This window comes from Trachemys scripta, chromosome 9 (assembly GCF_013100865.1).
Source record: "Trachemys scripta elegans isolate TJP31775 chromosome 9, CAS_Tse_1.0, whole genome shotgun sequence".
NCBI lineage: Eukaryota > Metazoa > Chordata > Testudines > Emydidae > Trachemys > Trachemys scripta.
The window spans coordinates 61,637,760-61,654,898 of record NC_048306.1 but is presented as its reverse complement, the minus strand read 5'-3'; the positions used below and the strand labels follow the sequence as shown (position 1 = coordinate 61,654,898).

Below are 17,139 nucleotides of genomic sequence, written 5' to 3'. Positions count from 1 at the left end.
CAGGGCAGTCCGGGATTTCTGATCTGATAAGTAACCAGAAATGGAAGTGTGACATTCCCCAGAGTACAATCTGGACAACTGAACAGCTATGTCCCTTCAACCCTCCAACTTTCACACTGCTTTGCTGTGAGAACAGCCACTCCTGGCCTGTTCATTCACACACGGCCTAGTCACACATAGCCTATCACATGCAAAATCACTCCCAACTAAATGGTATGAGTACTTCTAGCCAGCCCTTCTAAATTACATTGCAGTGGCACCAGCAAATTCCCAGTTCCAGTCTTGTCCCCAGAAATGTGCATCTTGTACTGCCCAGTTGTATCCATTATGTTTCTAGAATATAGAGGGATACCCCGGCTTCTTTAGCAAGCTGCAGCACTGGCTTTTTAGTAGGAATTTCAGTCTCAGGAGACACAAGTGAGGTTCCCACTAGTGTCACTCTATTTCTGCAACAGAAAAAGCACAAATAACTCATTTGCTTAGTTTTATACAATACATAAAGCACCTGGCAGCAGTGATCTCTCCCGGCACCTGCTGCGACTCAGGACTTGGATTCGCTTGCTATTGCCAGTTGGCTTATTTTTATAAATTGCTTATCAAAAACTCATAATGAAACTTCTCTGTTTACTGATAGAGTATATTCAAATAAGAATATGCTACATTTTGGGGAATTTATTGAATTCTATTAATTTTTTATCCTCAAATCTTCGAATTAAAATTCTTGCAAATATACCCCAAAATCATGTACGTGTCCATGTATGGTATTAGTCAGATGGAGCTCATAAAACTATGACAGGTAAATCAAATCACAGGCCTTCCTGCAAATGTAGAGGCTAGACAATTTTAAATAGGTGAAGGCACTATCCTCTAGAGGAAAGTTTATGAAACCCACTCATTTTGTAAACCTAGAAATTGGATTTATCTGATTGCCTAAAGTTAAATGAGTTAGTGTAATTCTTTGCAAGAATTTGTATTCTGAAAGCAGTGTAATTGTGGGCAGAAAAATGAGTGTATAACAATAGATCTGCTCCCTACATTGTGTTCTGTCATAGCCGCTTCTTTCATGATAAAATATTTTTTTCTACTCTACATTTAGTAACACTTATTTCCCATAGCTCTCTTGGTTCTGGAGCTTGATTTCTACTCTTGCTTTCACATCTTCAACAAAACAATTTGGACCAAATTTTACCTTCATTTACACCTGTTCAACCTTAATTGAAGATAAAGGGGTTATATAGGTGTAACAGGTGGACAATTTGGCTTTTATTGTATTTATTACCAATAGTGATACACAAACCATACAAAATTCAGCTTGACTTTTAGATCCCAGTTTGTGTTGGCAGGGCTAGTGATTGGGGGGGAAATCTTTTAAACTGGTAAACTGAGCAGACTTTGTCTGGAGGTGATTGAGACAGATATGGAAAGCTATGATGCCACTTGTACAGAAGCAGTTTTCAGAGTGGATTCATACCTTATGGGAACACTTTAAATGCCACATGCAATTTCTAAAAGGAGTGTCATCCTGCCCCTCTTTTCAATAAAAAATCCTGGAATACCTGTAAATCCCTAACTGTTTGAAAATAGCATCATTTTTATTAAATAGTCAATAGTCATGTTTTTGCTGAAGATGGTACTGCATTGCACTCACATTTGGCAAAATATTGAGACAATATTTAATTTTATTGTCTTGAAGTAATTTTTCATCAATAACGGGTATGCTGTTATCTCTTAAGTTATCAATTCTCTATTCATAGATACTCAATTTTTCAGCCTTTTATCAGTGCTGATTAAGATGTTTTGAGATACGGTGGAAAAGGAGTAATTTCACCACATCTAAATATTGGGCATATTGATTGCATAAATTAAAAAGTGAAAATACTGTATTTGGAAGTGTGAGAGATCTGGTTACTTCCAATTTACTGATGTTTTGCTACTTTCTCTTCAAGAGTAGACTGATTTAAATACTTACAGCAGGAATGCATCTCCTCATAAGCAGCTATATTATTTCTTATACAGCAGCATGCAACTGTTATAGTAAGTTTTATAATCACATACCCGATTTACATATTTATGGGAATTTTCTTGGCTAAAATCTTAAATCTGGTATCCTATGACATTCAGTTCTACAAATTGTTGGCCTCATACCTGACATAACTAGCTCATGTAAAAAGCTAAACTTTTGCAAATTAATACTTCTAATTTACACCTAAAGGCACTTGAATGGTTGAAATCTTAAAACTGAAAAACTTTGTGACCTGTGATGGAAAGATCAAACTAAAATGTTTGGAGTCCATAATGAGTGACTGTACAAAATTTCAGTATTCTAGCTCAGTGACCTATGGGAGGAACTTTTATTTAAGTGACATGCAACAAGTATTTGTATTATATTAGATGAGAAGCTTTGCTGTAAATTAGATGCTAGTTGTTTTCTTATACTGATCCATGCTGACTGGTTATCGTTCTCATTGGCAGGTGGAGATAGAAAATAACCGAAGTTCAGGGTGACATCCTTTTTTTGTCATGACATTGTAACCTCTGCTTTGTCAGCTTCAAATGTCTTTTGTCTCCTGCAGAAGTAACCCATCAGCATTTTTCGGTGTGGGATTTTCTGTTCACTTGTAGCTGGTCTAGAGTTCTAGAAGTGCAATTTGTGAAATCATTTCAGGAGAAACTATTATTGTGTGAATGAAGATAAACAAGTTTAGGAACTAAAGCTCTGGTATTTGAGCATTTATACTGGTAAAAGTTGTTTATTTTTGCACTAGAAAATCTTCCGACTTCCTATTTAATTTAGACAAAGGTATGAATATATTGAATGCAAGCGCTAACTATCCCTTGGAAAAGTCTGCTAATTTAGGGCAGAGGGCATACCTCATCTTTGAAAGAACTGTGTCTGTTACTCTGTCAGACTGAAGATCACATTATGACCCTAAATGCTTTGTTTAATCCTTGGTACTGGTAATAAAATTCTGTTGCCAGCAGCCATCTATGCAGTCATTTAAAATTAAGTTTCAGTACTGAGCAACAATATGCCAGGACAAATCCTATTGTTAGTGATTTGATTTTTCTTGCCAGCATAAATTGGAATAACCTGTATATTTTTAACTTGCTAGCATGTGACTTTGAACTGTGCTATTTGTACAGTACCGTGATCCTGGGTATAATTTTTAATATCTGTCTGAAACGCTAGATAATGATTTCGGTTTGATTTCTTGGATTCTTTGTTCCGTGTTCTAGAAAATTAGGAACTCAAATAATGTACAATTTAGATATGGTTTTATGTTCTAGTTTAACTGAATTAGACTGCATACTATACTGATGCCTTTATAATGCTTTCTAGCTCTTTGTATATGCTATCACTGTTGACCCACTATTTCCACCTTTGATATTCTTTTATTTTCTGTTTCCAGGTGAAGTAAGAGCTGCAGAAGACGACCAGTATAGCTTGCAATAATGCCATTCCCCTTTGGCAAGTCCCACAAGTCTCCTGCAGACATAGTGAAGAATCTGAAGGAGAGTATGGCAGTTTTAGAAAAGCAAGATATCTCTGACAAAAAGGCAGAAAAGGTATATTTATGACACTTTTTATGGGGTTTAATCTTTTGCTAGTGAAATATTAAACTTTAATTTTGGGAGGGAAAACAGAATTTACAGGATTTATAAATTAACATATGTGAACTAAATAGAAATATTTTGATTTCCCTTCATACACTAAAGATGAAGAAAAGTTGTATATTTTGTTAAACTGGTGCTTTGATCTTTGTTGACCTTGGATTCTTCTGCCTTTGGCCACTGATATGTTTAGAATTAACTTCTCTGTAAGAAAACAACTTAGAAGGAATTAATTCTCTATGGATCTAATTTTAATGGAAAAAAGATATACAGCTGTTGACTATCAATAGCAACCCTTGCACATAAGGGGAAAATTCCATATTGGTGACCTAACGCCCGCGGACATTGAGCAAAGACCATTACCCTGAAGCCACTCGAGGAATACGCATATGGTACCAGAATACAAATAATAATGGCCTGGATATTAAAGAAAACTTCATTTGAAGTAGTGAATGTTTAGTCTAGAAGTACACCAATACCTCTACGTGAGAATCTTTGTTAGGCAACCTTCTGTGTTAAGAAACTGTTCCAAAGTACCCCCCAACATATGAAATGCAATTCTACAATTTTATAAATTTTATAATATTACCTTCATTAAGCAACCAGTTGTTGTCAGTTCTTTGAACTTATCACATAAGACAAGTTTCATTGCATCTTCTTTATTAAATGACTCCTGTGGAATATCCTCCCTAAGACCCATGTTTCCTACAAGAAACCAGCCAACAAGTAATGGTTATGTTGTGCATCAGTCTGCAGTAGTGTATTTTATTTGTTTCAAATAAAGTTTATGATTTAGAACTGCCAGGACTGATCAGGTTATGTAATAACTCTGACCCATGTAGTGACCTGATCTTTATCATTACTCTTGTCCTCTTTCCCTGTTTCTCTTATTACATCTTGTTACAGGTTATATTGTGAACATTTTGATGCAGGAACCATGTGTTTGTACAACACCAAACACAGTGGGTTTCTAATCCTTATTTTTGGAGCCTTTGGGGTGCTACTTCAGTGGCAATAAGTTAATAATAAACAATGGTAAAAAGTATCTGCAGGTCTCTTGGTGAGATGAATAGCATAGGAGGCACATACAGTTCAATAGTGGATGGAATGAAGTGTTAATTAAAAATTTCATCATAGTGTAAGAGAAGGATTAGTGTGTTTTCCTAATTAGTGTTCAGCCTGCATGGTTTGAGAATTTTCTTTTTTCCAAAACAACTGCCGAAGGACAAGGCTACCTGGGAAAATATGGATAAGCCATCAGCCACCTAAATATAACTGCTTAAGGAAATACTCTCAAGGAAGGTACAAGAACCATTTGGCCTTCCCTATATAATGCTGGTGCAAGAAGTTCATCTGCAAAGACCTTAACTTGAAAGAGGCAGTAAGTGAGTGGGTAATATTCTGCAGAGAGAACCAGCATTTAAAAACAGTAAAACTCACAAATCCCAAAGCCAAGATGACATTTAAAATGTTCTGCAAGCCACCTTGCAAACAAAGGTGTAAATCAGCATGCAGTTTTTACTGCTCTGTACATCAAAATACACATTTTGTTATCGTGGCTAATACAGGATATTGTGGTGCATTCTTGATGGGAAGTGTGAAGTAAATCTGGAAATTTTTACACAGAGGATGTAGTGGTTGGATATTCTTTGTTGATTAAGAGATCTCAGAATATATTTGCTCAGAGCATCCATACTTTCAAATTCCAGATCTTTTACCTTTTTTTTTTTTTAATTAAATTTGTTCTGTGTACAAATAGTATTCTGGGTAATACATAGTATTACCCTCAAACACATAGTAGAGTTAGATGCTGACTGATCTTTCATTAGAATGATTCATAGCCTTTAAACTCATATAATGGATGTACATTAATTTCTCAATGGTAACCTAAAGAAAATAATGTGATTACAGTTTACCTCAGTCACTAGTGCTATGAGTTTATTTAAACTTTCTATAACCAGAGTATAAACATTTTCAGGTAGAAACAACAAATTGTTTGGATGTGAAACTCGAAACTTGGGGCCTCTTCAGTGGGACTGATGTGTAAAGATATTTATGTTTAAAGTTATACATATTCTGCCTTAAATGCTCACAGAATCAAAGCCTTGATGCATACACACTGCATCCCTGATTATAGAATGTGTAGTACACTGAATTTGAAAAAAAAATTAATTGAAAAATAAGCTGTAGGTGTTATCTGCGGATAACAGATTATTTTAAATTTTGTATGTTTTTCAGGATATAAAATACTGGCTTTCAAATCCACATTATACTAAACAGATAATTGTCCTCCCTCTGCAAAATTCCCTCTCTGGACTCAGTGACACCAAGACACACTTTTCTCCTGCAACATATTGCTGTAGTTCTTGAGGTCACTCACTCACTTCTAAATATTCAAAGTGAGGATATAAAGGGCTCAAGGTCACAAGCACACTTAATTCCTTTCCTTATTCTCTCATTACTATGCCTTTTCCCTGTTGGTAGTTTTAGCTTAATTTTTTAATGATTTAGTCTATTTTTAACAAAAATATTTTATTGGCTATATGCTTAGTGTAACTGTGTAGTTTAACTGAGTATCATCATAGTTTAACTTACGGATCTGAAACATGGTGGATCACAAACAGTAGGAGGAAACTGCGGAGGGCACACTTTAAAGTTACATAGGTGACTCATATAAACATATAGATAGTTTGTTGCACAACCCAAACATCACCGTTTGGTTGATTTCTTGTAGATGCCATACGTATTCAAGCATTATGCCTCCTGTCCAGTGGAAAAAAGTTGATGAATGCACATTTACTGTCTGAAATGTCTGGGACAAGAGCATTCACCAAGAGACTTTTCAGAATAGGTTAGCTTTATCCTGTGGGCCCACCTGGGACAAACATATAGGCTAATGATCTTGAAAGCCCACTCTCTCGCCTCTGAATCTGAGACTAATCATGCTTGGTTTGAAAACAAGACATTTGAAAATCTAAGGAGTCAGGTCCCTGTGGATTTGTGTTAGATTATACTGCCCAAATAATTGTATCCCCAAAAAGGAAACAGTTGTAGAGCTGTTTCCTCTGCCATCCTGGAGAAGCGAAGGCAGTGTACCATTGCCAGGGACTCCAATGATGCACCATAAGAGATGTAGTCTGGCTAGGGAATCATGCTTATAGAGGAGAACTGGGGACATAAAGCACTACAGCAGCATTTCCAAATGGAAATATTTTGGTTTTCATTGAAAAATTGAATTTTTTTGCAGAAAGCAGTTACTTTTTGTAGAAAAAAAATCATTTGGTTGAAACCCTGTTTTCCATAGAAGACCAGTTTTGATGGAAAACTTTTGACCCAGCCCTACATATGGACAATATGCTTCTTTTTTGTGTTGGCCTATTTCAGCCTGTATTGAAAAAAGTGTTTGTGCACATCTACATCTTGATATTTATTCATCTTCATTTGTAAGACCTAGACACTAGTTTTCATCCTCTCTGCAACATAATCTTACAATTACCCTTTTAAAAGATCAACACCCCTACCTCAAGATGAATGGAAGCTGGTTATCTCAACACGTATCATGGAAGATTGACCTCTCAAGAGGGGGGGAAAAGGCTTATTTTTTCCCCCTTAGTTATTTCTGGAAGGTAGTTCACCATATCATAGTTCCTAATTCTATGCTACCAAAGGGGTAGCAAAATCACATCTCTTCCAGATTTCCAAGCTAGTACTATTTTTACCCTCTTTCTCTGTGTTTATCTTTTCTTTTGCTCCACTTTTTACTCTTCTTGCTCCTTTTAGGGACCTGCATAAATAATCTGCCAAATAGCCATAATGAACACAGGTTGAGCAGTGTGTCCATTGTATTAGTGTTGATTATTTGTGATGTAAAGGATATCCTTATCCCTCCAGGATAAGTGAATTTTTGTTTGTTTTTAAATACTTGCTTTTTCTGCACTTGTTTACCTTTCTTAAAATTAAGTACATGCAATTTCATATTTTGCCTACACTTGGCCATGTGTAATTTAAAATGTTATCTAAAGATTATACAGTGCAGTATAATAGAACTGGTTTATTGTGAAGACAAAGGGTAGCCCTGCCTTTTTAATGGATTGCAGTATGAAAATTTCAGTTCTGGTTAAAATGAACCTATGCTTATAGGGAAAATTTGTGGAAGAAAAGTTTTTGCAGTACAAAGGAATTCCACTGTAAATGCACTTATTCTCTTCAACTCTTATGGCTGAGACTCCAAACACACAAGTTTGAACATTTCTGATACAGTACTGTATTAGCATAGTTTTTGTATTTAATATGTAGCTTATAATATTTCCCATGGAGCAGTAGCAGAAAATCATATTACTGTTACTATGACATCATATAATCCTGTTACTATTCTGATACACCATTTAATAAATTGTTGCTCTTGGAATGTAGAATTGTAAATTCTGTGAATTGTGAATAGAAGTTTTTTCAACTTTAAAAGATAACCCTGACATTCCATTAGGAAGGTGATTTATCTTTATTACGCACTTTGCCTTTCTTTCACTCTCAGAAGATGGAAAGAGACAGATTATAAGATGCTGGACAGTGTATGCACACATTCACACAAAGCACGTGCTACATGATCAGCATGGAAGACATTTTGTGAGATACAAATACATGAGATGTTAGAGATTACGGCACATCTTTTTCAGTTATACAAGAGTAGTCTCCCTAGTACCTGAACAAAATCTGTTTCATTACAGCTCAGAGTTCAATGGTTTTTTTTTTTTTTTTTTTTTAAGGTTACACAATTTATTTCTCCATAGTTTATTTCTGAATGTTTTATAGATTTGCAGTACATACTAGAAGACTGAAAATTAGCTAATTGGACACTAAATCTTTTGAAAAGGAAGCTGACACTACCTGTCTTGACACTTTATTTGGTTTTCGTCTACTCTGATTTCATGTGCTTGTGCCACTCTGCTGAAATGCAATCCACAAACTTCTTTCAGTCAGAGGCAGCAGCTTGCTGATGTTGATAGTTATTGGAGGGGGTGAGAAGGGCGGGGAGGAAAGAGTCTCTTCAGAAGATGGAAAATTGTTAACTCATGACTTTAAACTTTAGACTAATCCTTGTACATCACAGTGTGCTATTAATAGTTTCCCCTTGTCCATGTATGTTCAGAACAGTAGATAAAGGATTTTACTTCCGTTACTGTTTGGATGAGGAGAGAACTTTTTCCATATGTTTGGTTCCATGTTCAAACAGTTCCTCTAATATAAATTGGATTTAACTCTGAACTAGAACATTAATTTGTATTTTATTTTAATCTATTCCTCCTCTTTGGTTTGCCTCAGCATTTATTTTTATACTGCCAATTTATTTGGTTTGTGGCACACATGATTGCTGTTGTGAAGGTAAATATTTATTCATGCAATAAACTCGTTAGACTTGCTCTTCCCTACTTCTGACTTTGTATCAATCTACTCTATGGCTCCAGTCTTGGCCCTTCCGCTTGCCTTGACTCGTCATTTGGGAACTGTTTGTCTAGCTTGTTGATTAAGAGGTAATATATTTTATTGGACCAACTTCTATTGGTGAGAGAGACAAGCTTTCGATCTTACATAGAGCTCTTCTGATTGAGTTCGAAAGCTTGTTTCCCCCACCAACCGAAGTTGGTCCAATAAAAGATATTACCCCACCCATCTTGTGTCTCCAATATCCTGGGACCAACATCGCTACTACACTGCATATGTATTCCATATCACAGAAGAGGGAGGGGGAATGTAACTTCCTATCGAAGACCTTAAAATCAAAACCTTCCCTTCTTCAGCTAATGACTCCTTAAAATGGCCTGTACTGTATATATGTACAGTGTAGGATGCTGTTGTATTGTATCCTGATTTTCAAAGTGAAATATAATTGACTACAAGTCATAAATAAAGCTATTATTGTAATTTCATTCAGTGAGCTAACTTCTTACTTTACACGGAATCACTGTGTAATGCAGATGTATAAAGTCTGTTCACAGCTGAAGGAAAATTAAAGATTAACTACTTAATTGGTTCTCTGCCTTGTATGTTTCATGGAGCTGTTGGTAAGAGGGAGAAGTTCGTTATACAAATTGTTTTAAGTAATAAGTTAGAGAGTATGCACCTACACTAAGGGAATCAGGTTCTTTAATGTTGCCTTTACAAATGGGTCTCTACTGAAAAATTGGTGTAATTTTTACCTTAAAATATAGATTAATAATGCTGATCCAGATTGGTGGTCGTAATTGGATATTGTGCAGAAATGCATACATTTTAGTAATATTTCCAAAGCACGCATTTATAATACTATAATATTAAGAACCTAAAATAAAATATTAAGTAACCTCAGTATTTTCTACCAGTTGGATGCTGCTGTGTAGAACGCGTTCTTTTGAGAGAACCAGTAGTAAATGCAGATCCACAGCTACAGCTCGTTAGCATTTGTGATGATTTTATAGCATAGACGTGCAAAGACAATGTATTGGTCCTTCGCTTAGATATTTAACATGTGAATTTTCAACCTGAATCTTTTCCTACCATTTCTATTAGTTAAGATGGTGCTTTTAAGCCCTCTTTCTTTATGAAAGATTTTGCAGCTCAAGAACTTTAGCTACACGAACCCTCTAAATAAGATATTTGGGATTTGTATTGCTTAACGGTGGGGGAAACCTTCAGGGCTGCATGTGTCTATGTAGAATAGGCTCATGTGTCTCCAGTGCTATTTTGGGAGTAAACCATAGGGATGTTTGTGGATATTGAAAGACATACAACCTGTTCTGGTGTAATAAGTGATTTCATAACTTGTATTTTAATTGATGCCCTAGTTTATTGAAGTGAACATGTTGGTTTCTTAAATTTATTTTTCTTTATTTATATTTTAGTTTCGGACATTTACTCCCAAACGTGGTCAGTTTTTCCCAACTTTTTTTTTGTCAAACAATGCTCTGTGCTCACTCTTGGCCAGCATTTAGTTAGAGAAGTGTACCTGGCTTATTCTGAGAAAAATGACAGATTTTCTGATGGCTGAATGTTAACCTTACCTTCCACTTGACTTTCTTCAATTTTCAGATCAGGTTCTTTGTATCTTTGAATTTACACTGGGGACTCCTTACCCAAAGCCGGGAGCCATGAATGTGGAACATTTGAACATAGTCCTTTCTGTTACATAGGAAAATCTTGCCAGTACTTTTGTAGGTGGCAATTCCTTTTTCTTTTTACTAATATCTTTGTCAATTTTATTTTCACTTAGCACCCTAGTGTAGTTATTTAGCTTACACTATAAACCTGTCAGTGTCTATTAAGAGAAATTCCACAATACCATAATAAAGCTCTTCTTTGATCCCTGTAGTTGAATCAGCCATACTCTAGTATTGGCTTTAAATACGATGAAACTGATCTTAAATGACCACACAAATTACCAGCAAAAATGAGTCAGATAGTAGCGTGAATATAGTTAAGGTTAAGACGATCTTACTGCTTTCTAGTAAAGGTAAAGCAAAATTGTACTTGGTATGTGTGGGAATATAGTCACTTTAGACTGAAAGTTGCCCAAGTCATTTTTTTTTTCAAGATAGTGTTTTGCCTAGGTTTCACTCCGACCATAATCCATCTAAAAATGGCACTGATCACCATGAATGGTCAGTTCCTCTAGCATATGACCTGTAGGAGGACAGAGTTGGATTCTAGAATGAGCTTTCCTTCTGGCCCTGTTTCTCTCCCTCCTTCCTGCCATTGTACATTCACACCTCGAAAAAAAAATGAAATCCCCACTGAGCGGGATTTTTCCTGAAGACATTTCTGCATGTTTAAAGGACTATAAGAAATGTACTTATCCCATTCCACAATTTAGACCTGGTCCACACTAACCCCCCACTTCGAACTAAGATACGCAACTTCAGTTACGTGAATAACGTAGCTGAAGTCGAAGTACCTTAGTTCGAACTTACTGCGGGTCCAGATGCGGCAGGCAGGCTCCCCCGTCGATGCCGCGTACTCCTCTCGCCGAGCAGGAGTACCGGTGTCGACGGCGAGCACTTCCGGGATCAATTTATCACGTCTAGACAAGACGCGATAAATCAATCCCAGAAGATCGATTGCTTACCGCCGGACCCAGAGGTAAGTATAGACCTACCCTCTGAGTTGAGTGGGAGATGCAACAGCTCTCTCCTATCTTCCTGTCATTGGGCTTGGTGTGCCTAGCCTTATTTTCTAACAGCAATCTTGTCTCAGTAGGGGACTTGAAATTTTTTTCCACTTTCTTCCCCCTAAAATTACATCCCCTTCAATGTAAAGGAATAAAATGGTTGTGTATTGTTTGTTGTGTGCTATATTTATTTGGAATATTCAGTTGTCACCTGTAGAGTTAATGTCCAGTCTATATTTCTTGTTGCCATACTAAGGTCACATTGCAAATACTGTGAAATTTTTATCAATAGGGAGACAGCTGGGATTTGGAACAAGAATCAAAGGGAATCTGAGGCAGTATAAAAGAGCTAACTGAAGAGCTAAAACCAATATGGAGACCTTATGGTCCACAGGAGTCCCTGCTTTTTGCCTATTTCAAAACTAGACTGTCTTTCTCTTTAATTGTACATTGGTTTTGCTGACTTTTAGGCTTCTCTACAGCTTTATAGGCCACGAAAAGGAACCCTCTTAACAGACTGCTTATTAGATAAATAGTGTTCTGAAAGCAATCATTCCCCCTTTATGTTAATGTATTATTTTATTATTTCATGTACTACCAATCATACAAGTGTAATTAAACCTGGAGTGTACATGAACATCATTGGCCCAGATCAGGTAATCATTATGCATTGGTGTGCTTATGAAGCATTGTGCTTGTTGAAGACCCTACGGGCAAACCGTGTGTACAAATAATTAGATTGTAACTGGTTTTGTACAATGTTCATTTTTTAGTAATTTGTCAGCAAGCTAATGCTAGTTCAACATGCTTAAAAGAGTAATTGTTCTACAAAATATCCCTCCTACTTGTAAGTAGGGCAGTGAGCTTTTATAAAATCATGTTGTTGTGTTTGTATTTAGTTGTGTGGCTCAAAGGATAGCTCAGTGGTTTGAGCATTGGCCTGCTAAACCCAGGATTGTGAGTTCAATCCTTGAGGGGGCCACTTAGGGATCTGGGGCAGAATCAGTACTTGGTCCTGCTAATGAAGCAGGGGGCTGGACTCTATGACATTTCGGGGTCCCTTCCAGTTCTATGAGAGGTATATTTCCATATATTGTTATATTATATTCTTGAGGAAAAGATTTTAAAACAAGCAAGGTGCACTGATAAGTTGGAGTAATTTCCCATGACAGTTCTTCTGAGGAGCAGACTATTCTTCAGACTTGTTTCATAATAGGCAGTTTTTCCTCAGGATTTAGATTTTTCTAATTAAAATGTAGCCTAAATCATCAGGTTTAATATTTTTTAAAATAATTTAATTCTGAAACCCTTTGTTCTGTTTTTCAGAAGGAACAAAACCCACAAAACCTTCTCCACCTCGTTTTTTAAATGTCAAACTGGTTGGTCTTAGAATGTCATGTAAAGCCTTGTAGGCTACTCCTTTAGTGGCTACAATAAAAACAATTTGTGTAAAGAGACTCTCATTACTCTGGAGAGCAAGCATACCCTGAAAAGATAATGATGAATGAAAACAAATCCTCTCTGCAACTACCATCTTCAGAGGTCTTGTGCCTGGGAAGCAGGAGGGTCCATTGTGTCTCTGAGTGTAGTGAAAAACGTTATTAATCTCAATGTTTTTGTGGCATCTGTACCTTGAGTCGAAGGCTGTCTCACTAAGCGTGCACCAGCCTCAGGCATCCCAGAACATTCCAGCTAATTATTTTCTGTTCACTGTCAGCGAAGAAGCTATCTACAGGAGATATCTAATGATTCTAATTGACACAATTTTATTGGTTGTAGCTTCTGTGACGCTGGCTGACCAGGTCATGCTAAAGTATATTCAGGTCAATTCGCTTGTGTAGATCAAAGTAATGGTTACATGTATGAGAGTGGTATTGGGCAGGGGGTTTCAAACTGGGTGTCGGGAGGGGAATTGAACTCAGAGGCTTGCTTTGTGAAATGGGTCGCCAGTGCAAAAAGTTTGGGTGTTTAAACTTAATGAAAACTAATGGAACATTCTTTGCATTGTTTTCACTTCTCTGTTCTTGTCATAATGTAATAGCTAACATTTACATTGTAAATACCCCTGTAACTAAATAACTCATCAGACATCAAAGAAGCCTTGGGAATGCTAATGAAGGCCTTTATCGGAAAAGGTGCAAATTCCAAAGAAAATGGGCATTGTGGTGGGGACCTGAGGTCAAAGACTCAAAGTGCATTCCACACTCATCAAAGGAAAAGCCCATGTGGGCAGAGAGACTGTCAGTTTGCTTTCTGTGTAAAGATACTGTAAATATGGATTCAAAGAAAGATCCTTTATATCTGGACTGTTTGGATTCCAGTAGGGCAGAATATGTGAATGAGAAGATGGAGATTCCCAGATTATTCTGGGTGACCCAGAAAGACTTTGGGAAACTGGCAGTTTTACATCTCCGCCATCATATGAAGTTACAAACTATGATTTATCTGTTATATTTTACCTGCTTTAACCTCTCATTAACTCTTTTCTTTGCTAATAAATCTTAAGTTAGTTTATTATAGATTTGGTTGCCAGCATTGTCTTTGGTGTAAGATCTGGGATAAGTGACTAGTCCCTTGGGAGAAACCTGATGTGGTGTGATTTTTTTGTTTTAATAACCTTTTATCACAAAGTTCAGTTTGTCTGTGTCAAGGTTCCTTCCCCACTCTGAACTCTAGGGTACAGATGTGGGGACCTGCATGAGAAGCTCTAAGCTTAACTACCATCTTAGATCTGGTTTTGCTGCCACCACCCAAATTATTTATGAGTCATTTGGGAAACTTTGTTTCTCCCTCCCAAGTACTATAACTGTTTCCTGGGTAGCCTTGAGAGACTTCTCCACCAATTTCCTGGTGAACACCAAGCCAAACCCTTGGATCTTAAAACAAGGAGAAATTACCCAATCCCCCTCCTTTTCCCCACCAATTCCTGATGAGTCCAGATCCAACCCTCTTGGATCTTAAAACAAGGAAAAATCAATCAGGTTTTTAAAAAGAAGGTTTTTAATTAAAGAAAGAAAGGTAAAAATCATCTCTGTAAAATCAGGATGGAAAATAACTTTACAGGGTAATCAGATATAAAGAGGCCAGAGGAACCCCCTCTAGCCTTAGGTTCAAAGTTACAGCAAACAGGTAAACCCTCTAGCAAAAGGAACATTTACAATTTGAGAAAACAAAGATAAAACTAACATGCCTTGCCTGGCTTTTACTTACATGTTTGAAATATGAGAGACTTGTTCAGAAAGATTTGGAGAGCATGGATTAATGTCTGGTCCCTCTTAGTCCCAAGAGCGAACAACCCCCAAAACAAAGAGCACCAAAAAAACCCTTCTTCCCACCAAGATTTGAAAGTATCTTGTCCCCTTATTGGTCCTTTGGGTCAGGTGTCAGCCAGGTTACCTGAGCTGCTTAACCCTTTACAGGTAAAAGGATTTTGGTGTCTCTGGCCAGTAGGGATTTTATAGTATTGTACACAGGAGGGCTGTTACCCTTCCCTTTATAGTTAGGACAGTCTGGGTGGCAAAAAGGACTGTAGGACTGTCTGTGGCTCCGTGGTAAGACTGGTATAGTGATCCAGGAGTTCACATTGGATACTGGCTTGGTGAAATTTAATTACAGAACATACCATCAGTTTGTGGTTTCTACTCTTTTTTCCTGACAGCCCTGCGATAGGCACTCATAGTAATGAGCCACTCCAGACCGCGTGACAGGTTCTGTTCAGGGATCCTTTAGTATCCTTTATCCAGACTTTAGTCAGTCCCAGTGTTCAGTTTCTGTTTTGATAATTTGTCACAAACACCAGTAGTGCATACTGATATGACCCTGAGCAAGCTGTATCAAACTTGAGTTGCTGTGTCTAGGGCTTGTGATAGACTAGGCTAAATGTTTGTGTCTGCAGCAGGCAGATAGATTTACATAGGAACCCCATCATAAATGGCACAAAATACTCAAAATACTTCAGCTGCGTCTACATCTTCTCAGCTATCTGTGTCCTCCAAGCCACAGTTTTGATGTTTGGGTAAAGAGTTTCAATCATCCAATCAATAAGGTTTTACAGCTGCAACACCTTACCCCCCTTCGTCCTTTTAGATGCCACCTCTCTTATTTTTAGGCTGCATGGAAGAACATAACATTGGACAAATAGGTTTGGGAAGCCATAACATATGGTTATGCTGTCCATTTCAAATCTGTCCCTTCTACCCATTCTCCCTCCCCGTCCCTTTTCAGGGACCCCTTTCATGATCAATAGGAGAAATAGAACCAGTTCCTGTACAGCACAGGGGAAGGGGATTCTATTCACTCAAAAAGAATAGAGGGTGGAGGCCAATTTTAGACCTCAGATGTCTAAATAAATATGTATTTATAGAGAGCAATCATATCTCCCCTCAGCCTTCTTTTAGTTAGGCTGAACAGGCCAAACTCTGAGTCACCTGCCATAAGATAGGTTTTTTCCTAGTAGCCCTTCTCTGCACTTGTTCCGGTTTGAATTAATCTTTCTTAAACATGGGAGACCAGAACTTCCCACTGTATTCTAGATGAGGTCTCACCAGTGCCTTGTATAGTGGTACTAACACTTTTCGGTCTCTACTGGAAATACCTCCCCTGATGCATCCTGGGACTGCATTAGCCTTTTTCACAGCCACATCACATGGCAGCTCGGTCATCCTATGATTAACACCAAGGTACCCAGGTCTTTCTCATCTACTGTCACTGATGTGTCCCCAGCTTATAGCAGAAATTCTTGTTGTTAGTGAAAATAGGAGGGTCATGCAGGGTAGGGACTATCAAATTTCATTCAATTTCTATTACTCCAGTTTACAAGGTCGTGCAGATCATCTTGTATGATAGTTTGGTCCTCCTCCGTATTGGCAATACCTCCCAACTTTGTGTCATCCGCAAATTTTATTAGCACACTCCCAAATTTTGTGCCAAGTTCAGTAATAAAAACGTTTAATAAGATTGGTCCCAAGACTGATCCTCAGGAACTCCACTGGTAACCGCCCTCCAGCCTACAGTTCACCTCTCAGTATGACCCGTTGTCGTCTCCTCTCTAACCAGTTTATCTACCTTTCAGTTCTCATATTAATCCCCATCTTCTCCAATTTAACTAATAATTTCCCATGTGGAACTCTATCAGATGCCTTACTGAAATCTAGGTAGATTAGACCTGCATTTCCTTTGTCTGAAAAAATCAGTTTACTAGAGAGTTGTACTGCTTTAAATATGTCTGTTTCTCTATAGATATAATTCTGGTGATACAAAAGCTGTCTGTAAGACTGTCCCTAATTTTCCCTCACTCCCTAAAACAAACAGCTCCAGTCTGCAAGCAAATGCAATCATGTTTTCCCTCTGATTGGTGAGCAGCAAGGTCTAGAATTTGTTGATCTGACTGA

General features: G+C 37.4%; 1 protein-coding gene across 3 annotated transcripts in view; it reads left to right on the top strand.

The window, feature by feature from the left end:
- The window catches only part of CAB39 (calcium binding protein 39), a 59,821-nt gene that overhangs the window by 24,503 nt on the left and 18,179 nt on the right, over nucleotides 1-17,139 (top strand). For all 3 annotated transcript variants that reach the window (XM_034781113.1, XM_034781111.1, XM_034781112.1), the window contains one exon: nucleotides 3,411-3,567. In XM_034781113.1, the coding sequence (XP_034637004.1) occupies nucleotides 3,454-3,567 (114 nt within the window). In that variant the 5' untranslated portion in view covers nucleotides 3,411-3,453. The remainder of the gene's footprint in view (nucleotides 1-3,410; nucleotides 3,568-17,139) is intronic.